At 36.7% G+C, this 27,386-nt stretch overlaps 3 protein-coding genes and 1 pseudogene across 5 annotated transcripts; 2 read left to right on the top strand and 2 right to left on the bottom strand.

Annotated features, from left to right (window-relative positions):
* Positions 1-133: 133 nt before the first annotated feature.
* Positions 134-6,696, bottom strand: LOC119989133 (gibberellin 2-beta-dioxygenase 8). Of its 3 annotated transcripts, none has more exons than XM_038834473.1 (5): positions 5,745-6,696; positions 5,573-5,665; positions 3,257-3,708; positions 679-1,000; positions 134-438 (listed from the first exon to the last, which is right to left on the bottom strand). In XM_038834473.1, the coding sequence occupies exons 1-5, from the start codon at positions 5,748-5,750 to the stop codon at positions 208-210; spliced, it is 1,104 nt and encodes a 367-aa protein (XP_038690401.1). In that variant the 5' UTR covers positions 5,751-6,696; the 3' UTR covers positions 134-207. The 3 variants fall into 3 exon arrangements, with proteins under 3 accessions (XP_038690401.1, XP_038690402.1, XP_038690403.1); XM_038834474.1 differs by having other exon boundaries at positions 6,033-6,696; XM_038834475.1 differs by having other exon boundaries at positions 3,257-3,700; positions 5,573-6,695.
* A 5,836-nt stretch (positions 6,697-12,532) lies between these two features.
* LOC119989138 lies at positions 12,533-18,123 on the top strand (annotated as a pseudogene).
* Positions 18,124-20,516: 2,393 nt separating this feature from the next.
* Positions 20,517-22,125, top strand: LOC119989136 (polyubiquitin). The gene is made up of 2 exons (XM_038834479.1): positions 20,517-20,677; positions 20,989-22,125. The coding sequence occupies exon 2, from the start codon at positions 20,989-20,991 to the stop codon at positions 21,904-21,906; it is 918 nt and encodes a 305-aa protein (XP_038690407.1). The 5' UTR covers positions 20,517-20,677; the 3' UTR covers positions 21,907-22,125.
* Positions 22,126-23,927: 1,802 nt separating this feature from the next.
* On the bottom strand, positions 23,928-26,037 carry LOC119989143 (cysteine-rich PDZ-binding protein). Its single transcript, XM_038834488.1, has 4 exons — positions 25,887-26,037; positions 25,619-25,736; positions 24,289-24,380; positions 23,928-24,197 (listed from the first exon to the last, which is right to left on the bottom strand). The coding sequence occupies exons 1-4, from the start codon at positions 25,900-25,902 to the stop codon at positions 24,133-24,135; spliced, it is 291 nt and encodes a 96-aa protein (XP_038690416.1). The 5' UTR covers positions 25,903-26,037; the 3' UTR covers positions 23,928-24,132.
* Between the last annotated feature and the right edge of the window lie 1,349 nt (positions 26,038-27,386).

The following is a 27,386-nucleotide window of genomic DNA, read 5'->3' as shown; positions in this document are numbered from 1 at the left end:
CAATACCTTTATAAATTGTTTGGGTTAGATTTTCTTACATCTAATGATTCTGAGTAACCCACATAATATATACCCTTTATTATTCTATATAGACAAAAATAATATGTAAGGATAGAAATTTTGAAGAAGAAACTAAAATAATTAATTTGACTACTCTTATAATTTCCAAAATGACTTTGTAGCGAAAAATCCACATAGCAGCGCACTTTACACAACAAACCTTTTGAGACCTACTTTATAACCCATAGTTTGAACATCTTCTTGGACCTGCCGTCTATATTCTCTAAAGCTAAATTTCTTATAAACGGAAGGCTCACAAAAACTCTCTACAACGGTGTCGTATGAAGGACAGAGGAAATATGCGGTAGAAAATCTCTCCACTTTTGGATTGGTGACAACACGGTGTTCAACACTCTTATAAACATCATTGCTCCAAGCCTGCACCACCATTAATTAATACCAAAATGTTAATTAATATCCAAAATAAAAGAGTTCGAAAATGCTAAGGATCCCAGTACTCTTTGTCCAAACTATTCTAAACACTGCAATTAACACGTATGATCCATGTTAATCGTGAGTCTCACATGATCCATATGAAATCGTTTGCATGGTTGAGACAAAAAATACTGAAACTCGTAAAACTACTGAATATATATTAAATTGCATTAATTTAATTACCTGGAATAAGTCACCAATGTTGACTATGAGAGCATCGGGATTAGGTTTTACTGCGAACCATTTACCATCTTTAACTAGTTGCAATCCACCGACTTGGTCTTGGTGCAAAATTGTGAGAAAATCACTATCAGTATGTGGTGTCAGCCCAAATGCATCTGATGAAATTGGGCATGGTGGGTATCGGTTCATTCGCAGATAGCAACTGCTAGGCAAACAATTTTCCTCGAAAAAACTCGACTTGCAACCCAATTTCTCTGCCAAAATTTCTGCTAGGTTTTGAGCTAGAGCAGCAATTGTTGTGGCAAATTGCACCATTGTTGAACTACACACACAAAAGAATCAACATATAAGTATGCTGTGCCATAAGTTTTCTCTAGCTACATATATGTAAACCATCACCCTTCCATGTTATTTTTTTTTTATCAAAAACGATAACATACAGGTTTGCCCTTTAAACATATGATATGGGCATAAACTAGGGCGTTATGCCCGCGAGCACATGCGCACAAAGAGTGGAAGTTGGGCCAAAACTCATCACATAGCCACAAGGATATTCCTACTAGTGAAAATCGAACTCAAAAACTCCGGAGTCCTTACAATTTTACCCAAAAAAAATTTACTAAAAGGTTATCATCCAACAACCAATTTCCAAATTTATTTTTTTAGGAAAGTTAATTTTCAACCACATGTTACGATTCATTAACAAAAACCGAAAGAATGGGGGGGGGGGGGGGGGGGGGAGTTAGATCGTTCAAGTATAATTTGTCATCACTAACGTGGGATAACGTGGGACCCAATTAAGGCCAAACAACAAAGGTAGCTACAAGCTGGCTTGACTGACTTCCAGCTAGCTCATCAGACTCGTGACATTCAAAAGAGGAAGGGGAGTTGCAGCTGGAGAATACAAAGAGACCATGCATGCAAATTGGACGTACATTATTAGGTAAATAGTGCTAGAAATGCATGTGCTAACGTGCCTGCCAGCCAGTATTTACTACAAGGAAGGGCTGTTTTCTGGGTCCGCTGGTCTCGCCATTATGGGAAACAAGTAAAACTGTAAAACTACCAGCCAGTTTTCTTGTGTGACAGCTTCTAATGAAGCAGAAGTAGGACAGGTTACACATGCAAACTGTGAGAGCTTAGAAGCAGGACAATTCACTGCAATCTCAGTTGAGCAGGGATAGGGGCTACAATTATTGTGGGTATAGTATAACTACCCCCAAATCTCACCAAAACCTATGTTAAAATCATGGGGCGTTTTTTAGTATTTTAGTGATTATAATGTTAAGAGTATAGTTGATTTCGAAAAAACAATAATAATCATAAATTTTATATTTTTTTTGATAACCTAGAATTCTCCATTCCAACATGTCCAACAGACAGTTGGGCCAGCTCTAAACTCGGGCTGTCAACCCAACCCGCTTCACTTTAGCAATAGAAAACCGGATCGAAACCCGTGCAGGAAATAATGTCAAAACTGTTGGGTATGGAAGTTGAACTTGCAACCTTTTGCATATGCAAGAAATTACCACAGTCAACTTCAGCATTCCAACCAAAGCTTCTTTGTTCCATAAACACTAAATCCTAATTCATAAATTCTAATATGTCATTTTTCAAAGAAAAAAAACATGATTTGAGGATGATTTTGGGGGAATTTAGCTAATCGTAGCTAAAATATTGTAGCCCCTCCCATTCCAGTTGGGTAGGTTATACGTGTAGCAAAATTACTGGTCCCTCAAATTATCATCGATGTGGCACTGAGAGAAGCAGGACAATTCAAATTCAACACCACAGAAATCAGCACAAACTTAGCTTTACTATCAATCTATCACATCAATAAGAAGTTAACTTATTCATCAAAATTAGGACCAAGTTGTCGACATTGTGAGTAATAAACCAAGTCCCTGATCCCCACCATTGATGTCTAGTGGGTGAGACTTCAGTGATAAATATAACCATTACCCTAGCTAGGAGACAGCCTGACGGCTACTAGTTCATCCAACTATTGTGGAGCAATTAATTCTTTTGACTAATTTATTTTGTCAAGCCTAAAATTTATAGGCCCAATTCGCATAACCCCCCAATTTATTGATTTCGACATAACCCAATGAAATTATTTATAAGTAAAGATCAATTCTCTGCCACACAATCAAAACCTTTTTTATGCTTAAGTATCATTGGCGAAGACCCTATAATAACAAAGTTGTACGGACTCAGACCAAAAACGAACCATATTGACTTATAATATTTAGGGTGAATTTTCTAACATATTAAGAGACCATCATCATTTAGTTATCATACATATGGTTCAACAAATTAATATCAAAGACATCTAGCTAACATACGAGCATATATATTTGTGTGTGAGTAAACGAAATAGTAGTTTTAAGGATCCTAGTGTTTTTTGTCCTAGACATCCTAAATGTTGATAGGGACACACATAGATTCACATGAATCATGTGGGGCTCATGATTTCACATGGATTAAATGCACCTATCTTAGTATTTGAGATAGCTCAGACAAAAAAAACACCGATTCCTTAACATTTTCGTAAATGAAAGACTGAGAAGATAAATACCTGAGATTAGTGAGTCCAGCTGGGTTAGAAATATCAGTCAAAGGAATGTGAAAAGCTTCAGACCAAGACAGCTGCCTGAGACAAGTGGCTGTAGGTGTCCCCCAACGGTAGCTCCCAGCGGAGAAACTCTGGTGCTTCTTATTGAACGGTTGCTTAAAGACTTTCACTTGTTCACATCTCAATTTCTCCAAAATCTCTCTTGAAATCGCATGATTTATGACTTGAAAGAATCCCCAGTCCTTTGAAGCCCTAGCTATCTCTTCCTTGCAACCATCTTTCTCCTTCTCATCAAGGCTAATTAGACGGCCAAGATCAATCAATGGAAGCTCGCATTCCTCGATGATGTCTTTGTTGTTGTTGTTATTATCAGCTGTCTTGGATTTCAATTCTTTGGTGGAGTTAGCGAAGAGAGTCTTGTACCTCTCTTGTAATGGTGGGTCCATGCTTAGCGGCCGAGAGAGGAGAAAAAAACAAATGTTAAAAGTGGAGATATATGAAGTTAGAGAGGGAGAGGGAGAGGGAGAGGGAGAGGAGGGGACATATATATATATATAGAAGGGCCATACGTGTATTAAAAGACATAAAGAGTGTTAAGATTGAGACAATACGTTTTGTATAATTTCCTTCATGTTTCCTTCGTCTTTGGAATTTGGGGACAAAGTTGATTTCATGTCTTTTTTCATTAAAAGCTTGAAACTTAACGTTTTGTGGGTTTTAAATAAGTTGAATGCCGACACGATACGCTAATGATAATATTTAGGTGGTTTGTGTATATCTTGTAACCTCATTTGGATGTTCTCTATAAGATATACCATATATATATATATATATATATATATATATATATATATATATATATATATATATATATATATATATATATATATATATATATATATATATAATAGACAAAGATATAAATATAATCGACAAGCTCCACAAGCATAAGCAAAATATTCTTCATATTCGTTAGTTAATACTTAGGATATACTCTCGCCGTCCCATTTTAATTGTCCTTTATTTCTTTTTGGTATGTCCCAAAATGCATGCTCATTTCAATTAATTAAAACTAATTTCATCCACTTTTTTTATCTTATCCTTATTTACCCTTAAATTGAAAAGTTGATGGAGTGAATTCTCAAGAAGTTATTGACATATTAATTGTCCTCTATAAATGATGGTATAAGTGCCAAATTGAAGGGGAGTAATGTAATTTCTTACACTATATGTAAAATTGAAAGGGACAATTAAAATGGAATGAAGAGAGTAATAATTAAGAAATCAATAAAGATTAGGACATTTTTGGAGGGATAAATAAAGGGGCATGTAGCTAGTGGATCTCATCATTAATGCTAATTAATTTTTGAGTTTAGAAATTACTCTTTTGAAAAATAGTTCTCTAAATTTTGTATATTTGGCCAAAACCAATTTGCTCTAATTAAAAAATTACAGTAACCCAACTGTAATTTGAATATTTTTTAAATTTTATTACAGCAAACCCCCAGACCCCAATATTTATAACGTTAGACATCTCACTTGAGTGCTAGGGAACCTTCTAGATGTCGGCATTATTTTCAGGAAGATTCAGACCAATCATAGAACAAAAAAAAGATGGCAACATGAACCAACACTTCATTTGCGGCAGGTGACGTGATTTGCTCACTAATTTACATGATTATTGGGCTCACTAATTTACATGATTGGCCTAGAAATTAGTGATGCCGTTGCATCAACACTAATCACTAATTAATCACTGTCATTTATGCTAACACTTAATGATAATCCACTCATTAATCTAGAATTGACGAAGAATATATATATTCTAGTTCATAATTATCATTTAAGACTTTTAAGTACATGATTATGGATAATTACACGCCCACCATAAATTAAGCAGCCAATCAATTAATTTACTGTAGTTGGTGACTCCAGTATCCCGTCAACTTAAGGTACTCATTTGACCTATATTTCTTTTCATAGGGGTTCCATCAATCCATTCTAAAACTTCACATTGCTACGACATAATTCAACCGATTAATTTATAAACAAATTCTGATAATCAATAGTGAAGATCCTTGAAAAACAAATACGTACTAACTCATGGCCCCATGTCTCACTCTTTTTCTCATGAATCAACGTAATGTTAAAATATAAAATTATTCATTAATAAAATCAATATATAATTTTTTTAAAAAAGTAAAGGCTCCATCACCTACCGATTACACACAGACACAGACACAGGCACAGATACATGTTGTTGCAAATACGATATAGAACATTGCTCATAAAATGACTCAGGAGATTTATTTTACTCACCTGGTTCAGGCTCTCCATGAAATTGTTGGACTTCACCAAGAATGCTGCCTTCAACATGGAAGACACCATTTCCCTATTGATCCTTGTTTGTCCCTGATTAATAAACAAGTACAGATAAATAATCAAAATAATGATAGAGAAAGATTAGTTAAAAGACAGACGACATAATTACTTGCATGGCACGGATATGTCAACCTCAACGAGTTGTTTTCACTTTCCGACCATGGATATAATGTATAAGGTATTATTACACTGCTTCATCTATACATATATATAACTTGTTAACTATAAACTAAATATGATATTGGTTATTGAAAACGGTGGCTGAAGAGAACAAAATCTTGATAACAACTAAAGACTAGGACTGGAAAATATCTAAGCAAACGTAAAGTAAGTGAAGAAAAAGAAGAATACACACTTTCAAAGCTTGCATGTGAAGAAGAAATAGCGTGTTACTTACATGGAGGATGAATATAATATATATAGAGAAAGTGAGAGATAGAGAGAGAGTTTGTGTATTGGGTAGGCCACTAAGATTGGAGATATTTTATAGAGGAGATGGATGATGCGTTTACCGAAGTAGGCAAATAATCATTAGCTTAATGATAAGATATGGTTAGGATTGAGAACCTGTGTTTAATAAAAGACCACGCGTCTCTTATAGATGTGTGGTTTTCCTAATTGGTTAGTGAGAGATATTAAGAGATAAGGAAGGGAGAGTGAGACTTGGAAGAATGAGAACCAAATGAAGTTTGCTGCAAAATTAAAGGAAAGACTTGTTCCAATATGGATCATTTGAAGGTTTTGTAGACAAATTCTGCAGAGCAAACAAGGCACATGATTGGTATTTGGACCAAACCTTCTAACTGTAACCGCTGAATCCATGTCGGCAAATACGTGGCACCATCAATACTCACATGCATGTCATCATTTTATGCTGTTTTGTGAATGTTGGCATTGTAGGGGTCCTTCTTGTGTTCTCTGAAACTGACCTCCTCAGTCTGTCTTTCGGAGGTGCAGAGTTCTCTCCGGGACCTACCGGGCCGAAGGGCCCCACCCCCCGACTCCTTGTGCGTTGGTTTGTTGTTGATCCCCTTTCTATGTAATCTTCTTCTTCATTAATAAACAATCAGATTTACCCAAAAAAAATCAAGACTCACATGCATGTCATAACATTTTCTTTTATTTTCTTTTCATGTCTAGATTTTCCAAGGTAAAGGTAGATGCATGTGAAGTGCTTAAATGTTAAAGGACATGATTTTAATACAATATGATTCATGCCCAATTTCCTTCTAACAAACGCCCACGTAGAAATATCATCATGTATATTATAAAGTATATATCATCATCATGTATATTATAAAGTATATAATGTTTGCATTAGTGGTAACTTTTAGCAGACACAAATACACAATGAATTTTGTGCTTTGAACAAGAAAACCAAGGCATGCCAATTTGGTAACATGGCCTGCCGCTGTCGCTGCCGCTGCCGCTGCCGCCTGTAATTTCTTCAATAACTTTGGCCCCACGAAAGTATGAGCCTTTTGATTAATTAATTACAAGCCGAGCGAACACTTTTCTGGGGATCTGATCTACAAGGTTAGAAGAAGGCTACACACAGAAATACAGAATTGTGATATGTTTTATTATTAATCATTAATTGGACACACCGTCTCTTACGTGGGATGGGACCCATGTGGTGTGGACCGAATTACGTGGCCGCATGTTCTGCCGTACTTTGGGTTTGCCGCAAATCTACTCATTAATCACGAGAAAATATTCAACGGCCACGATGCGCCGTGTCGGGTCATATACGTGTATACTATAAAATATTCAATGTCATGATATTTCATACGTTGTCATGTTAAATTATGGCCTTATGGGCTGTTGGGATGAAAATAATTAATTTATAGTTTATATTTCAAATAATTAAGAAACCACCCATGAATAGATACCATAAATCCATGTTATATAACCTTGAGTCATTAGTTGAACTGATAAGTATGGTGTGCATCACTTTGGTGATCAAGATTTGAATCCTCTCCCCATTTCAAAAAAAATCCGTGTCAAATACGTGTATACCAGAAAATATTTCATGGTCATGATGGGTTGTATCATAAATAGACTTGATATACCAAAACCAATAGAATTACAACATTTTATAAGTTGTCATGCTAAATTATGGGTGGTTGAGACAACAATAATTAATTTATAGTTCAAATGTTAAATAATTAAGAGCCATCTATGAATTGATACCAACTATTTATGAAGTGTCATACTACTATTAGTCTTGATACACCATATTAACGCATGACATGACATACCATATCCAATGAATATTTTCCCTGCATCTTACGACTGATCAACCCGAATTTAAAGGATAAACTCGAGGGTGGGTTTGCTCATGAAATCAAGTAGATGGGTTTAATAGGGCACGTGATTCGAGGGTGGATTTGCTCATGAAATCAAGTAGATGGGTTTAATAGGGCACGTGATTGTAATTTTAAAAACAAGAATTTGTGTTACAGAAGTGATTGCTGGATTTTCTTAACCACCAAGTAAACTATTTCCCCCAGTACAGTCACGAAACTTCATGCGTTGCTTAGCCACAAAGGATTCAAGTAAACAAGTCAAATTGAACTTTCTTTCCTCAATTTATAAGTGTTATCATTGAATTTTTGACTGACTCTTTTACTAAAAAGTCAACTGAAAACTTATTTCATTTCTTTTCTGTGGGCCCACGTTATAAATAAGTCCTTTGACTTATATCAAAAGACGTCTTTGACTGTATTGCAATTTGCAGAGCACCAAAGCTTAAAGAAAGAATACAGTAATGCAATAACTTTTTTGTGGTTGCTATTTTTTGTAAGAATAGATGGGTGGAGGGTATTAAGAAATAATTTCATAGGGAATAAATCAAATCTCCTATTTACTTATGTCTACTTGATTGATATTAAGCAATATTTTTTATTATTCTCTAATACACTTAATTGATTCTCTAATACATCCAATACTAACTTGGCCTAAGTCAACGATGTGACTTTGTAAGTGTTATCACGACCTCAAACACTTTAGATGTCTTTAGAAGGATAAAGTCACATTGACATCGGATTCATAGCATCACATCTCAAGTGGATTGAGCTAAACCTCTCTCACATGCTTCTTCTACTTCCCATCCCTCTCGAATTCTTCAAATTATAGTAGATCATCAAAGTTACTTTCTCTTGACAAAAACCGAAAAACGGAATGAATATATATAATAAGGTCATGCTTATATACAAATCAGATTCAAATACGAACTTCACTCCTTGTACAGGGAGACTGAAAAATTGATTTATCATGTCGACAATATGGCCCCAATATGTCTACTATATTTGCCTATGTATTTCACTTGAGTAAGCACTTAATTATTGAATGGCTCATAGTTTGAGTTGTCTATCGTTCGTACCTTACAATGTCCTATACACAACTCATGCATGTACCTTAATTACCACTATAGTCCGTTATATATATACCCTACTATAATTAATCGACATATGCTCTAACGAGCAACGTGGTGTTATTGACTACTACGAACTATCCACTTCATTTCCTTTTTAGTTTTCAAATTTTGGCCCATTGAATAATTGGTAAGTTGGATCAAAACTGACATTGCCACAAAGGTATTGTTTCTAATGAGAATTGAATTCAAGACTTTATGAATTCATATAATTTGGTCTCAGGTAGATTTATCACTAAGCTATTAATGAAATAGGTTGCACGAGTCAAAGAGTAGTCAACTCTCTCTAGGGTCAAACTATATGAACTCGGGAGGTCCTGAGTTCAATTTCCATTGGGAGTAAAATCATTGTGATCACGCATTAGGTTTTGATCCAATTTACTTTGTGTAACGGCTTGAGTTTAGGCTCACATCAATTGTCTAAAGGACAAGTTTCTCTAGTCTGGTTCTTCGGTTAAAAAAAACCGTCAACTATGTAGATGCCATGGTGCATATGATATATAGTTGTATAAAATGATGGGGAAAAACAAAATGACAAATGTGTCTTAAAGAGGTGCTCCTCTCTCGATCAATCATCGTCAGGGCCAGCACCATAGAATAGATATTAGATTCCACGCACCTTTTTCAATGTTAATTATGTGTATTTGAAAATGACACGTGTGATTTTTCCAGTCGTCGAATTATTCCAAATTTCGACTTGCTAAAGCGCATGTGTACTGTTGGAGCCTTAATTAACCATTTGTGCTAATACATGCTTGAAAAGCATTCTGTCATCACTTAAATGGGTAATTAATCCTGTTTAGCACCCTCAATGAAAGTAAACCACCCTGCCATAGTTTGATATTCTTAGAATATATATACCGTTATGATAAGGATTCCAGCATCTGGTATTCCATTTGCTGAGTTGTATATACAAAATTTCATGTGCATCATGTGAAATATTTATAGCCCACGAAATCACTTGGATTGCCTTTCAACTCGATAGTTGGGATAACTGTAAAGTCTGTAATACTAACTGCTGGAACATTTACCATTTTTGTAGAATATGATGAGGGACTCTGTGGCTGCAATTTTTTAAATGACATGCAGACTCCGCATGCGACTGTCCTTTAGTGACGCCATGGATGGAAATTAACAATTTAATGTACATGTTTGTGACAATATATCTTCTGCCTTCCCTCTAAAAGTAGGTCTTTTAACAATTATGCGATAAGTGTTATTTTTAGTTAATGTTCTTATGATATGTGGTAATGCAATTTCTCATCATTGAAAGAGTTTATCAGTTCCAACTCGATCATTGAATTTTCAAACGTTTCAACTTAAGAACTTAATAACAAAACCCAATTAAAATTTTCCCAACAAATCAAAATGCAATAACCCAACCCATTCTCACTTCTTGACCCCACCCTTGGTCACCCTTCCATAGCGCCAAAACCCCATCATTGGCAACTATAATGTAAGAAATTTGTGTAATTCGGGCATTGAGCAGTAGGGGGAGTTACATCAGTTTGCATACGGATTAGTGCTAAATCAACTAGATTGTTGAATAATGGTTCATATTAAAAGAATTATTTAATACCTAAAAGTTTTGAGGAAAATGGAAATTAATTTTGCGAGAGTGGAGCATAGCGCATCAACTTCCAAGCGATTTTTCAACTAAATTTGTGGTTGTTAGTTGTTGACGATGGTCGAATTTGGCTTGTGGAGGTCAGGAAAAGTGTTTTGGGTGGTCAGTCATCTGAAATGATGGTCGAATGACAATTTTGGGCATCAGGTCGAAGCAACTGTGTGAGGAATAAGAAGTGAAATTTGATTATTTTGAATTTTTTGGGTTTATTTTTCTCTGTTATAAAAAAATATCCAAGTCACCAACTTGTTAGGCCACATTGGCTAAAATTACAAATATATTAATTTTTATATCATATCAACGAGTTTGATGTACAAACAATGAGAAATTTGTCCATATGTGCAAATTGAAATAATTTTAAGTTTTGGGTTTTCAAGTTAGATCGTTTAAAATTCAGTGACCGAGTTGGAATTGATAAACTCTTTCAGTAACAAGAAGTTGCTTTACCACTTCTGATATGTGTAGTTTTTTAGTGTTTTAGTAGTTGACAATGTACTAAACGACTTAAAAAATAATTAAGTATAGACAAATCAATTTTTGGAAATAGTTAGAATTTAATTTTATTAAAATATAATTTTAATACTTAACATTTATGCATAATTTTTTTTTCTATCTTTTCAATAATTGAATTATTAAAATTTAATATATGCTCTTAGTAATTAAACCCTTAAAATTATATTACTCTAAATATAATACAATATGTATTTAATTATGCCACAAGAAAATCAATAAAAAATAATTATTCAACTCCAATTCTCTTTTATCCAAATATTATAATTATTTAGTACTGATATATTTTAATAATAAATCAATTCAAGTTCTACTCGTTATTAATAATAGATTTTTTTATTGAATATCTCAAAGAATTCAGTAATAGTTATCTATTAAAATTTGAGAAATTATATTTATAATTATTAATTGCAACATCCAATAAATGGAAGTGGGAATATGACCTTTTTTATTAATGGCATTGTTAGATTATGTAATAATAGAATGTTGACTATATGAAGTGCAGGGCATGAATGGAGATGACTTAGCAGTTAGCACTCGAATATGAAAAGTATTCAAGTGTGTGAGAGAATAAAATGGGCCTCTTCTACATAAGTAAAGTCTGGGCTTGGACTGACTCAGAACACATTGGACATCATAAAAGAGCCCATCCCATTAATTAGCGGGTCAGTTCGTTGACTCGATTCAGCTAGAGTGAGGGATACTTTTGTAATTCTACGACAAGCACTCTCGTCTCAGGAATTCTCAAAGTGGCCCGGTCCAACAGATCATCTCGACAGTTGAGTTCCTCTCCGCAGCTGAAAGGAGGAGACAGGGAGCGATGGCACCGGCGGTGATTCGGTGTTCCTGATATGAACCTGTATTTGAAATTCTGTTATTTTTCAGTTACTAGACGTTAAGGTCTGTTAAAGTCTGTTATATGTTGCTGATGTGGCTAACGCCGTTAGAGTAACAGATTGTTTGAGTCGGTTAAGAGAAGCTTAAATAGTTTCTCCTTCCCTGTAATTGGCAGGTTTGATGAAATAAGAATTCTCTTTTTCTGGTTTTCTCTGGAATTCTTTTTGCAATAGGTTAAGGTCGAAGGTAGTGTATGCCGCGACATACTCGTTCATCAGCTATGGACAATCGAGTCACAGTTCTTGAAGCGAACCTGGAAAGTCTTTCTGTGGCTTTCGCAAAACAAATGACATTGATCACAAATTCTTTGGAATTTCAATCTGCGGGAATTGAATCTCTGCGTCGTGAATTGCCTCGTCAAAAAGAACAAGAATCAGTTCCATGTGAGAAAGATGATCATTCTGAGCTAGGTCAGAATCGCAATGTTCGACGAGGAGAGGGATCCGAGCAGCGTGGTTCGCAACATCGGAATTCATGGAAGCGTATTGATTTCCCCAAATTTGCCGATGGAGATGATCCTTTGATGTGGATACATAAGGCAGAACAGTACTTCACTTTCTACGGTACTCCTGAACACCAAAAAGTGGTTGTTGTTTCATTTCACTTAGATAAAGAACCTTTGCAATGGTTTCGTTGGATGGACTGTCTACAAACTACTCCTAAGTGGGAGGATTTTACACGGGCTTTATGTAAAGAATTTGGAACTACTGAGTTTGAAGATTCTGCAGAATTACTGTTTAAACTGGAGCAAACTGGTAGTATTAAGGAGTATGTGAGTGAATTTAGGCGTTTGGCTAATAGAACTACTGGTGTGAGTCCACAATTGTTGAAAAGCTGTTTTATAGGTGGACTTAAACCTGAATTGCGTTTCGATGTTAAATTGATGAAACCTGATACAGTTCATGAGGCTATAGCAATCGCATTTCAGGTGGATGCTAAGTTGCATCATTTTAAGGGAGGAATAGTTAAGCCTATTACTAATACATCAAAACCTGTGACTCCATTCATTGGATCAGGACAACAAACATCTAAACCATCTGGAATAACAGATTTACCAACAAGGAAATTTACTCCTGAAGAAGTACAAGAAAGGAAGTTGAAGGGGCTATGCTTTTATTGTGATGAGAAATTTGTTACAGGCCATAAGTGTGCCAAGAAACAATTGTTGCTCTTAGAAGTAAGTTTTGATGATGATATGAATGAATTTGACAGTCTTTCTACAGATGAATTGCTGGAGAGTAATAGTTTGGAGGTGAGTTCTTGTGCTTTTTATGGGATAGATGTTACTCAGACTAGTAAAACAATGAAAGTGAGGGGATTACTTAGAAACCAACCAGTTCTTAATACTCATTGATTCTGGTAGTACACACAACTTTGTGGACTCCAGACTCATTAAACAACTGGGGTGGCCATTTGAAAAGACTAAGGAATTTGAAGTCCTAATAGCAGATGGAGGTAAAGTGAAAAGGATGGGTTGTTGCAAGACTTGTCCTTTGACTATGGGTAGTTTTGACTGTAAGACCAATCTATTTGTTTTACCCTTAGGAGGATGTGATGTGGTGTTGGGAACACAATTACTGGTGCAGTGGCAAGGAGGATCTGAAGAAGAAGCAACCTGGGAGGATTTCACAGAATTTACTACTAAATTTCCTTCATTTCAGTTGTAATGTCATTTCTGTGAATTGATCCTTGTGGACAAGGAGTCTTTTAAGGGGAAGGAATTGATATGAACCTGTATATGCATTCCGTTTATTTTCAGTTACTAGACGTTAAGGTCTGTTAAAGTCTGTTATATGTTGCTGATGTGGCTAACACCGTTAGAATAACAGATTGTTTGAGTTGGTTAAGAGAAGCTTAAATAGTTTCTCCTTCCCTGTAATTGACAGATTTGATGAAATAAGAATTCTCTTTTTCTGGTTTTCTCTGGAATTCTCTTTGCAATAGGTTAAGGTCGAAGGTAGTGTATCAGTTCCACTGTAGTTTCAGCTCTAGTGATGTTCCTCCTCATCTCTCTGTTACTTGCAATCTACTGCGACGAAGATGATTGCTATGATACACTCAGGTAAGCCATCTTCCAAAATTTGTTCTCAAGTTTATTTCTCAATGTCAGTTTGACGGATTCATCCATGGTTGCATCCCTTAGTGTTTCTCAAAATGCTAATACCTCGGAGATCAAGAAAGCTTACTACAAATTATTGTTGAAATACTAAGTATGTTCGACTACGCATTACCGTTGATTTTAACTTGAACAAGAACGGCAGTTTCTTTACTGATTGTGATTCTATTTTTGATTTGCTGTCAGTCACCGGAATAAGAATCCTGATCCGGAATCAAAAAAGCTTTTTGTGAAAATCGTTAATGCTTATGGGGTGATTGAGATTCCTTTAAGGCTATTTTTGTTCCTGTTTGTTTACTGTGTTGCTTTGAGGTAAATTGGATTTTTTTTTTGCAGGTTTTGAAAGATGAAGCCATGCTAGAGCAGTATGATTATGCAATTGCACATCCAGAGGAGGTTCATTACTTTCTATTCATGTTCTTGTTTGTGTCATGTTGTTAGGAAATGTATGATCTGTCTGTCATGCAGAACATGCATCTGATTTATCAATCTGAACATATGTATGTTTATATAGGCTAAATGTTGAAGGCATTGCATCTTACCACTCGTGTTGAAAGTTTCTTGTTTATGGATGTTACATTTCTTGCACTGTTCCACCTTGCTCCATGACTGCTCTTGTGGTGCTTGAACATTTTAAGACTAGCTTGCAGTTTGGACTTACATAAGTTTGACAGATTTGGAACCATTCTGAGCAAGTCTAGATGTGTGAAAACGTACTTGCAGAACTTACTAAACTCCAAGAACTATTTCTTATCTAGTGAATTTTTTGCGTTCCTGATAACCTTAATTGCATCAACAGTTTTATGAAAGATTCCTCTCCATTGAGCTTTAATTATTGGGATTTGAAGTAAAATTATACATGTAATTTTGTCAATCAAACTTAAATTGGCTTCTGACTTTGGCTTTTGAAATCTAATGGTTATAAACCACATGGAGGTTATGTTTGAAGTTCCTCAATGAATTTGGTTTAAGAAATTTGCTGAACTTCCTTGTGATTTTGTGATATGATGAATCTCTTTAACACCTAAGATGTTGAGTTTGTGCTGGTCGTCTATGAGAGGATTCTGAACAACTTTTGTTTTGTGTGGAAATCTAAGCTGGAAGTGCTATATGTTATCTCAATACTCGTGTTCATGTTGTGCAACTATTCATCTCTCCTCTCTCTCATGCACAGCACTAAGAGAAAAAAAGTATTGATCAAAGAGTTACTTACACCTGGAATTTTCTTGGATCTTTTAAATCTGAATATAATATTTTTAAATAACTTCATATAAGCAAAGTTAGAGTTTACCTTTTCTTGTAGGTATTCTACAATACAGCTCCCTACTATCCATGTGTAATATGGACACAATACGGTGAGATTCTGTATTTTTCTGGTCTCCTAGATAGAAAAAGTTTCGAGTATCATATCTTTTTTTTACCCCTCTTTCGTGCGCTTATTTTGTAGGACCCTTGTGCCGTCCTGGTTGGACTTCTTTTGATTCTATCAGCATTTCAGTATCTTAACCAGCAGACTAGGTATAATCAGATAAAATTGTATCACAAGTTCTCGATTCATAGAAAATCCAGTACAGTTAATTTTGGTTCAATAGTTTTTTTAATACTTTGAATTGATATAGGCCAAATAGTATTTCTTCTTTTTTCTATAAGTTATTGGTGCTTCTGTAGTTACATAACAAATTGAGTTATAGTGTTGTGAGAATTTACTAGTATGTCTCTTAATGCTTAAGGTCTGCAGTTGGATAAGGATGTGAACTAGCATATTGGAATTGTAGCTTTCCTTACATTGTTTTCTTTCTTTCTGCTTCAAGGGTTGTAATAGATGTGGGGAAATTCTTTTGTGGTCTCTTCTTTTTTTGACAGGCTGCGGCAATGGTAAAGAAAACCCCTGCCTACAGAAACCGACTGTGGACATTGGAACTTGAGCGCAGTGGTGGCATTGCAAGTAGGAAGAAAGGTCATAAGCCGATGGACAAGTACACACTTAATCTGATATTATCTATTATTATGGACTGTAGAAATACAATTTTGTTACATCAATGTAAATGTTGTTGAACGGGTAAATATGTAGTGTTATCATCAGATTGTTCTTGTTAATTATTTTTTTCCTTCAATCATTACATCTTGATACCACCATCATCATATGAGCCTTTATCCCAAAGTTTGGGTTGGCCACATGAATTTATGAGTAAATCAAAGGGATTCCACTATGCGTATTCGTTCCGACATTCATTTCTATTTAGGATCATACTTTCATCAACTCCTATTGTCCGTATCCTTTCTTACAACTTCAAGTAATCTTTTTTTAGGTCTTCCTCTTCGCTTCTTACTCTCTCCTATACAAATTCTCTTGATTATACGTTATACATGCCCATACCATCTTAAACTGTTTTCTCGCGACTTATCTTCAATTGAAGTTACTTTAACCTTAGATCTAATAATCTCATTTCTTATTCTATCTTCTCTCGTGTGACCATACATCCAATGAAGCATTCACATTTATGCTACATGTATTTTTTTGATATGTTCTCTCTTAATAATCCAACACTCACAACCATATATCATCAAGGGTCATATAGCCTACCTATAGAATTTTCTCTCTTTTTTTGTCACATCTTGCTACCAAAGTCTACAAAATGATTATGATGAATATTTTCCTTCTTGGGGTTATAAACACAGAGGAAGATCTCAGCCTGGATATAAAGGGTGCTGAAAAACCCTCCATGTGGGACATTATTGGTGTCACTCTGTACTCCTCCCTTACACTATTAGCAAGGTATGAAACCCACCTTCTTTGTTAAAGTACAGCTACAAATTTCTTCCTTTTCTCTTCTGCAGGACTAAACAGCCATATTTTTAGATAAGAATTAATCAAACAATATGGGTGATGTTCTGGATATAAAGGGCGCTGAAAAACCCTCCATGTGAGACCTTATTGGTGTCAGTTTCCACTCCTCCATCATCTGTGAAGGATGCTTGGTTAGAATCTATATATAAGTCTAAGATGTCAATGATCTCTAATTTATTTTCTATCGGTGTAGCTATTATTGTGGAATAGCAGTTGGTTCCTAAGGTACTGGATCAAAAAAGCTCCATATTCTCGGGAAGAGGGCTGTTACCTGACACAAAGATCCCTTACAGTGCCTCTTGATGTATGGAGAAGCATGGGTAACTATTTATATTCCTCCTTACCCCCATCCATTTGTTTTAATCTCTTATAGTTTAGACAACCTGAATTTTCTTGGGTATTGAGAGGGGGCTTGATGTGAGGTTAAATCAAAGGACTTTATCTGCTTTGCTTTTGCTCTTATACAGAGTTTTTATTGGATATCGTTGCATATATTGCCTTGTTGCATATTACTTGTATATACAACATATCTCTATTTTCAGCCAGGCCATTTGGTATTCAAACATTTTCCAAGCTCGAGGTATTATCTATATGATATAGCAATACTAATTGTCCCTACTGCTCAAGGAAATTTATAACCTTGTACTGAATCTAGGAATGTGATTCTTTATTGCCTTGGACATACTCCAGCCAAATTAGTGGTACCGTAGGACTGCAACTTTCCCATACTTCATTAAATTACTGATCGTTTGGATAGACGAATCTACAAAGGAAGATCTTTTTCGGAGATGTTTATGGAAAAGTCCAACTTGGAGAATTACTTGGCAGAAATGCGTAAAGAATCCAAGCGTAGAAGATAGTGAATTATGACGGGGGCTATTCTTATCCTTTATATACTGACAACACATTCTTTCAGTCAAAATTTGCTGATAGAGGAGAGTTTACCTGAACTGTACTAAATATGTGAGCTTCTGGAGAATTTAATGGTAGAGTTGCGGAGTTATTAATATACAAACCTCAGAAGTTTGATGGGCAGACTTATAAGATGATTGTGGAGCTATAGGATGGATGTAATTGAGTACTTGAATAACTTATGATATTCATTTTCTGATAAATAATTTATGGTATTTATACAGAGCGAATGTTCTTTCTGAATAATGTGGGAATGATGCAGAAATCCCTTATAAGCTTCATGATAATCTATGTTGTACTTTCGCTCAATATTTGGCACGCGATTTGCAGTTTATTTGTAGGCGTATGGATTATGAATGGCCCAATATTATGCTCTTGCCCCCAATGTATCTGAGCTGAACTGGGCTTTATTACCGAGACTTCTATTTCAAGAGCAACGGCTGCAACGCAGCAAGCTTGTTGGATCTTTGGGCATATTCCATTCTGGCCCAACTGAACTGGGTTTTACTCCATTCCGGCTACACCACCACTCTCGGTGGGCACAAACATCATATGTCCCACCAATATCTCTGTGCCAGAAAAGCAGCTCAGCCTGAAGCACCTCACTCTGACCGCCTCCACCGATGGCTCTGCCAATTTGACCATGGTATGTACACCTCCCTTGTTCTTTCAATTCAAATACATAGTGTTTGAAGTGGCTATATTTACTATTGAGTACTGAATTCCTTATGAAGGTGCCAATCCGGTTGTGGTACTATCAGGGATTGAGAGAGAAGCTTAGTTCTGGAGAGAATTTGCTAATTAGTACTGCTGTACTGGTGATATTGTAGAGTTGATCCCTGGCCATCACTACTTCAAGTATGTGGCATCATTAGCTGGCGGTGATAACAATGTGCAAAAAAGGGCTTCTAGTTGTTATCAAAGAGGAGCTAATCCAAAGAAGTCTCGGCAAGAACTGGAGGATAAAACTATCTCTTCCTGCAATTCCCTGGTTGTTCATTTGTTATTTCATATTTGTTAATTTATTGTTCATCCTGTCATGTATTGGTTTCGGACTTCAATTTGATCTGTGTATAATGATCTGCAGGACATGGTGAGGAGGCAATACGCCATTTTCATTTATCTTCTGATAAGCTGCCTCACACGTTTTGGCTTTTGCTAGTGCAAGGGTTACCAGCATGGGAAAATACCTCGTGTTTCTGGCCTGTTTTATAGATGAATATGTAAAGTAGATGCACTTTGGCTAAAATCTATCTTCAATATATGATGTTGCTTTTGCAGGTTCAAAGGAAAAGAACTGCTTAGTTTTTCGTCTTAAATGTCCGTTTAGATCACTTTGATAGGTATGTTTGCCATGATCATTTATTCAAATATATCCCACTTGTGGATTTTATTGGGCTTCACTGGTTCCTATTTCCTAATAGAACAGGTTTTGGGATTAATTACAGACATTATCAGTGCTTTCTTCCACTTCAGGTTCTTGTGTTTTCATTCTTCCTTTGCCATTTTCGGAGTCACATTCTTTGTTACTTTGGACTATCAATATGCTTCTATCGGAGATTTGAGAATTGTCGTTACAGGCTTACAGTCCATTTATAATATTTCGTGTTCGTGAATTGATTTGCGCACTGTGATTAGATCTGTTCTATTTGGAGCCTCTTGATTCTAAAGCTTCCTCCCTCTCTCTTTATTCTGACCCAGCACGGCCAGCACTCCCAAAAATCCCTTATGTGATGGTTCTACATGGCCTTTTGGGCCACCTGGCAAAGTAAATCTCCGGACCCTGCACTCTGGGGAATTCCCATGCATCGTAGTCTCGAAAGTTTTTCTACGAGGATCAAATTACTAATATTTTATGAAGAGTGTGACCCTAAAACAATAAGTTTATTTTATAAGGAGTATGACCCTAAAGCAATAAGTTTTGAACTTAGGAATTAAAGACGCTTGAATTTACATGGAATGTCAAAAAAAAAAAAATTAACTCCGTCAAGGTTAAGGCTTGAAATCTCCAAATACCCCAATATCAGTTTGGAATGCTTGTCTATAAAATAACGTCCACCTCAAGATTCTTAACCCCGTCCGTCGGACTTGTACAATGGGGATGCGAAGGTGACCTTCCAAGAAATCAGTCTAGCACTCAACTCGTAAAGAAATGCTTTTTGCTTGCAATTTCTTTTTTGGTGGACAAAATGTACTATTAGGGTTGGCACTTTTACAGCTTTTAAAAAAGCAAATAAACAAAGAGAAGAGACAAAGTTCCTACACCAACATTAAAAACAAAGCCCACTTGCATAAAATATATCCAATGGGCCCCCAGCATACTTAACGCCCCCGTCAAATATGTGGGGTTTTCTTAAAATGGTTTGCTTTGCTCGTCAACTTTGATGATGCGAGGGAAACGGTCTCCAACCCCGTCAGAACTGTGATTTAACGTCATTAATTAATAGGCTACAAATAGACCACGTAAACAAGTGGAGGAAATAAAGCCTCCCCGTGTCAACAACGTAATACACTCTCAGATTCAACACGCGTCGCGAAATTATTCGTTCTTCTTGTCACGCCAACTCCATTTCCGTGACGAAGTTGGCTCCTTATTTACTTATAAATAAAGCCTCGAGATCCCCCTCTTCTCCACAATTCTCCGTTGCTCAGATCTCTATCGTATCGTTAGCGAAAGAAACTTCAGAAACCTCAAGGTCAGTTTCTGTTCATGTTTCTTTCTTCTATTTTGTAATTTTCTTGCTTGGAAGCCAAACTGTTGATTGTGTGTAATTCTATACTCTTTTTTTTCTTCTCTACGCAAACCTTTGATTAATTAAGATATAGATCTGAGTATCAATGATATAGATCTGGATCTTGAGCGGGTTATTTTTTATTAGTATTTTTACTGGTTCCGTGCTTGTATATAGTAGATCTGGATCTGTTCAACTAGGTCTTGATCTGTCATCTATTCAACTATTTTGTTGATTGTTGACATACTGGTCCGTTCTTGTTTTATCTTTATCAGATGCAGATCTTTGTTAAGACTCTCACAGGAAAGACGATCACTCTCGAAGTCGAGAGTTCCGACACCATCGACAACGTGAAGGCTAAGATCCAGGACAAGGAAGGTATTCCCCCGGATCAGCAGCGATTGATCTTCGCCGGAAAGCAGCTTGAGGACGGGCGAACCCTTGCCGACTACAACATCCAGAAGGAGTCCACTCTCCATCTTGTGCTCCGTCTTCGCGGTGGTATGCAGATCTTTGTCAAGACTCTCACCGGCAAGACAATCACCCTCGAGGTTGAGAGCTCCGACACAATCGACAACGTGAAGGCTAAGATCCAGGACAAGGAAGGCATTCCCCCGGATCAGCAGCGTTTGATCTTCGCCGGAAAGCAGCTGGAGGACGGCCGTACCCTTGCCGACTACAACATTCAGAAGGAGTCCACCCTCCATCTTGTGCTCCGTCTCCGTGGTGGCATGCAGATCTTTGTGAAGACTCTTACTGGGAAGACTATCACCCTCGAGGTGGAGAGTTCGGACACCATCGACAATGTGAAAGCCAAGATTCAGGATAAGGAAGGCATTCCCCCAGACCAGCAGCGGTTGATCTTTGCTGGAAAGCAATTAGAGGATGGTCGCACTTTGGCAGACTACAACATTCAGAAAGAGTCTACCCTCCACCTTGTGCTGCGTCTGCGTGGTGGTATGCAGATTTTCGTGAAGACTTTGACTGGAAAGACCATCACCCTTGAAGTGGAAAGCAGTGACACCATCGATAATGTCAAGGCTAAGATTCAGGACAAGGAGGGCATTCCACCTGACCAGCAGAGGTTGATTTTTGCAGGGAAGCAGCTGGAAGATGGAAGGACCCTGGCTGATTACAACATTCAGAAGGAGTCGACCCTTCACCTTGTTCTGCGTCTGCGTGGTGGTTTCTAAAGCCTTTAGGCATGTCTGGGTTTTAATTCTACTTTTAATGTTTGAAGTGTTTTTAAATGTTTTCATGAGCTCGTTTATGTGGGAGTTTCAATTCTCTCATCTTTTATATGCTTTTTAGCCTCGACTGTGTGAAAGGGCCCTGTTAAGGCCTCGTTAATAAATTTGGTTTGCTCATGTTATCTAATGGTGCCTTTTAACACATTTGACCTGTGTGGATTTTAACATTTGTTACGGCTGTGTTTCTGCTCCTGCCATTTTTGAATTGTGTTCTTCGGTGTTTGTTTTAGCTTTTCCCCTTTTCTTTGGTAAGTATAAATATTTATTTGGAGGAACTAGTTGCTTAATTTTTGTATGGGGGTGAAAAGATGCAACCTAAATTTTCTATAATGATACCCGGATTCTTCCTCAATTGAGTTGGTTATTGAAAATTGAATTGGTATATGTTGAATGCAAGGTGTTTGCGACTTTGTTTATGTGCCAATTTCTGAAAGTAGCCCTTCACTTCTGTATCACTTGAATCAGAATCCTCCCCTATAGTTTGGGTGGCTTTGCTGCTACTGTTCCTAAAATAATGTGATTACATCGTTCGAGGATAACTCTACTCATTACAACATCTTTTCATCAGAACAATGCTGTGTATGATGATAGGGAATGGCACATTGGCTTTATTTTTGTAACGATGCATCTTTTTGTTTTTGATTTTGGTTAGGATGCATTACGAGATGCCATCCATGCTCGAAGAAAAGTAAAAAGGATGATGAATAAGGGAGAAAATAGAGTGTATCACCACATATAAGAAAATTACTTCGTTCCTCTTAAGCTGATGGTTCTTCTTCCTTGTCTGTTACTAATTAACTATGGCGTTGCCGTTATGGATGTCAAGGAGAGAGCCCTCAATTCCGGTTAGGGGGATGCAGTGTATATTGCATACACTGCAGCAATCTATGAAATCTTTTTAATCTCAACCATCCATGTTACATGGATGGCTGAGATTTAAGTTCTCAAAAAACACAGCCTTCTCTCTCATAACTTCTTTTTTTTTTTCTGTAATCTCTCGCCACTCCTCTCTTGCCTCACCCTTAATCAGTACCTGCCATCTATTATTATTGTGGTGGTGGTGGTGGGGGTGGTGTAGTCGGCAACGGAGGAAATTGTGGAGGAGGAGATTGGCGGGTTGGAATGATGAAGTAGATAGTGCGACTCTTGGTTGATTGGGCCCCATACATGAGATCCAAAAATCTTTCATTTACTAAATGTATAATATTAGAAATCCTAAAATATGACCTCTAAAATCCTCTCAAATCCATCTAACATTAAAATATTTATTGATTAAAAACATATTTATAGAGTTCACTTCACATCCAACACTCCACATTAAATAATGTTTGTTGGGGTCACTATTGAGAGTCTCAAACATTATCTTTTATGGATCAAATGGGCCTAGATTTAAAAAGTATCATACAAAGGCCCATGTAAATTTGTACATACTGCTTATACAAATTAGTGGCATTTGTGCCAAGAGAAAACAGTACCTTTAAATTTAGGTTGAACCGAAAGGTTTACTTCTGCAATATCAGGGCCATTCGTTGGCAGACTGAGCTCTTTACGTTGTTATGTTGGTAAAAGAGGCATTTACACAAAATGGGCTGATTTTATGTTATGTTGTGTCGAAAAAGAAACTAATCAATCAATGGACAATGGCTTTGCGCATTAGATAAAGACCTACTTATTATGGACCTAGCTTATATCAATATCCCCTTCAGACCATCTTCCCCAGCCATTTCCAAGTCCCTGCTTACAATGGGCCAGTATTTCAGAACACATATCCGGCCCAAGATAGCAAAGAAGAGTAGACTACTTCAAGTCCCTGTATACTCGGGCACTTAGAAGAGAGCTTGAAATGCATGTCAATAGAGGTTCCTTACCAGTGTTCTTTCTCTGTTGTCTTCCTCCTATAGCCAGGCCTTAATTATACAATACAAAAAACTATTTACTTCAACTGATCATGAATGATGACCACATTAGCAACTAAGCAAAATTTATTCCCAATAAAAGAAGTGAGAAATTCCATATAAAATCTTAATCAAGCATCTAAACAGGGCAAAATGTATTGAACTGGCCCCTTCGTGCTCGGGGGGAAATTTATAGGGATAGCTATTAAAAGAAACCACATTATAACAGGGAACTAATATTCATTACATCGACCAAGTTTTTCATACTATAGTACTATACATTGCTTTGCTTGTAGAACTTGGTGTCCAGTACTTGCTTCCCACACATTGCACATACTCCTGCACAGGTCAAAACATATCAGATCCATTTGTAAAAATGATGACCACATGAAACCAAAAAAAAAAAAACTATAATTCTGAAATTAATTACCTTTGCTGTAAGCGCACGTGTGACAGTACTTGCCATCTTGGTGCACTTGTTGCTTGCAGATCATGCACTTCGTATTTCCCATTGGAGTCCATCTGTGCATAGTAAAAGATCATAAATAGGTATAGGTACTAAAAGGCGGGAGTACTAACAAAGTTACAAGAATTTTGTGAAAACCTAATGGCATTGGCTATAATAAGGCAAATGAACACATAGCATCAACAATGTTCCGTTGGTCGGACGGAAGAGGGAAGGAAGAGACAAGAAGCAACAAAATAAAAAATGAAAGTGAAAAAATTTGTTAGGATCAAGCATATAGGGGATAACCATAAAAAAGGGTAGGATATTCTTTCAAACCCACCTCCTCTACCTTCTCATTTTCTTTTCTTTTTTATTTTTTTGATGAACACCTTTTCCTTGTTTTTCTAGTTCCTACACTTTACCATTTAAAACCCTGCCCAGCTCCCCCCCACAACCTCACCCAGTCTCCTTTCTCTGTCTTACAGAGATTTAGATTAGATTTGTTACTTATCTCCCTTTAGTATTGATTTATGTGTTTGTCTCCTCTACCCTTTCCTTGCTTCCCAGTTACTGTTCTGTACTTTGTATCCCCCAATCCTTTATTCCTCTCTTCCGGAGATAGATCACTATCCTCCTTTAGCAGTCACTTACATGACAACTGACACCATTTTAAATACACAAGATATATGCCAAATAAGATAAAACTTAAAGCAAAGAGAAACCTCGAACCTAAATTAAAAAAATTCAGTGATGCCTTCTTGATACATTGGTTCGAATCTATCATCTATAGTAGTTGAAGATGATAAATTACTGCTATTCAAATGGATCCAATATGCCTGTAATTGTTATTACGAATCCTAACCAGAAATTTTAAACTAGCTCTTCTCCATATATAGTTATCAAATGTTTCACAAAAGATAAAAACAAAATGAGCAAAAAATATCTAACATACCCATGTAGACAAAAAAAGGTACCAACAGAGTAACACACACATGTTGGATCACATTAATGGAATCCCAAGTTCATTTTTTCCGACATTATTTTTTTCGATTGTGCCAAACAAAACCAGAATTGCCAACAAAATCACAATTCATCTATACTCATAAGAGCTCATTAGCGTCTGATTATGCAGTTACAGTACAGGAACACGCCTAAATAGCAAAATTGAATGACAACCTAAGCTATTATTGTCTAAAAGCTTTCATTATGTTAATCCGCAAAAAGAAATAACTCAATCAAATGGACTATAACAGTTAGCGATGAGAAACAAACAAGAATAGGAAATAACAACTAAGAATAATAAGGAACAAACCGATTCTTCTTCGAGAGGAGCTTGTTCTCGTTGATCTTTCGGCCACCGCTTTCGTGGGTGTTGCTGGCACCTTCCTTCCATTTATCGGGAACTATCACCTTCGCCAGCTTCTTTTCACCTGAGTCAAAATCAAACAACGGAATGACAATGATTCAAACCAGACGATGGAAATTGAAACCCTAAATCTGATCATCAAGGGATTATTTCCTATCAGTTCAATGAAATCAATCTAAAGAAGCGGATTAAGAGATGAAGTTGAGATTCTTACACTTTTCGCAAACCATTGTTCTGTTTCTCCCCTCTGAAAATTCCTCCTTCAACGACTAATCGAAGCCCTAATTGTCGGTTCTATACCCCTGAACGCCTTCCTTTCCGAACCCCAATCTGAGTTAGTATCTGACACAGGCTCGAACTTATATGGTCCAATAAAGGCCCAAATTCCCGGATACTCAAATTTTACGAATTGGCCCAAATGCCCGGATCCGCAACCAAATCCCTTACCCAATAAAAGAAAACAAAACTTGTTCATACAGATGTCCAAAAAACTTTCATTTAATATGGAGTATTGGATTTGAAGTAAGCCCTACAGGCTAGATGTGTGTTTTTAATTAATGATTAATTTAATGTCACATAGATTTAAGGATCTTTTGGGGGTCACAAAATGGGGAGATGTATTGTTCTTTATGTATATAAAGATTATGGAATTCTAATCTCAGCCATTGGATCTTATCCGCAAATGAGATTAAAATGGTATTATGAGACATCAATTCTCTACTTTCAGGTCAAAAGAGTACACCGAGGTTTGATTCGGGTCCTCCTCCGACGATTGTTTTGGTCGGAAATTGGCCGGAGATGGTAGCCCTTGGTTCAGTAAGTTTAATGGTGACTTCCATGGTTGGGCGACAATGAGAAAGATGAGTCGTTTTTGGTGTTTTACAATTTCTCATAAATCACCTTTAATCTTAGTTGTTGGGGGCCCAAGTATAGTGATAGGTATGATAATACCTATTGTTTTTGGTAGAAATATCCCCCTCTTAAGCTTTCTTTTGATAAATAATGAGTGTATTTATGTTTTGATTTGTATTTCTGATAGGTTGATTGCGGTTTGGATGAAAAGTGATGAAAAAAGGGCTGAACTGAAGAAAATGTCCACCGACCTTCGTGTGTTCAAATACTTATAACTTTTTGTCACGTTATCGGAATCAAGCGAAATAAAAGGCATTGGAAACTAGACATCTCAAGCTTTCCGTAGACGCTAAAATCGTGCAAATCGGACGTCGTATGGAGATTTTGGAATCATTCCACGCCTAGGCGCAATATTTGTGCACGCCCAGTATCACTTGTGCACGCCCAGTCCAGCGAGTTGGGCGTGAATTTGAAGTTGTGCACGCCTAGGATTGCGCCTAGGCGTGCGCCTAGGCATGGTGCGCCTAGGCGTGGTGCGCCTAGGCGTGAATACAACGCGCCTAGGCGCACAAGACAGTTTTTTGGTATGTTTTAATTCGCGAACTTGCCGAGCCGCAGGACACTTTTTAGACCTAGAATAGAATTTCTGGGGAGCGAAAGCAGAGGGGGAGGCGACTCTTGGAGCTAGGAGGAGAGATTCTTCGGCTCAACTTGGATCTACTCAACTAATTGGGTTTATTCATGATTTTCTCATCTCTCCTTTTGTGTTTTTCTCTCATTATGTGTAACTAAACCTCTTGTGCCAAGGCTAGGTTGAAGCCTTGGGTTGATGACTTTGTTTATGACTTGATTTACATATATA

This window comes from Tripterygium wilfordii, chromosome 21 (genome assembly GCF_013401445.1).
Source record: "Tripterygium wilfordii isolate XIE 37 chromosome 21, ASM1340144v1, whole genome shotgun sequence".
NCBI lineage: Eukaryota > Viridiplantae > Streptophyta > Magnoliopsida > Celastrales > Celastraceae > Tripterygium > Tripterygium wilfordii.
Note: the sequence above shows the minus strand (reverse complement) of the source record. Positions and strands in the feature narration are given on the sequence as shown.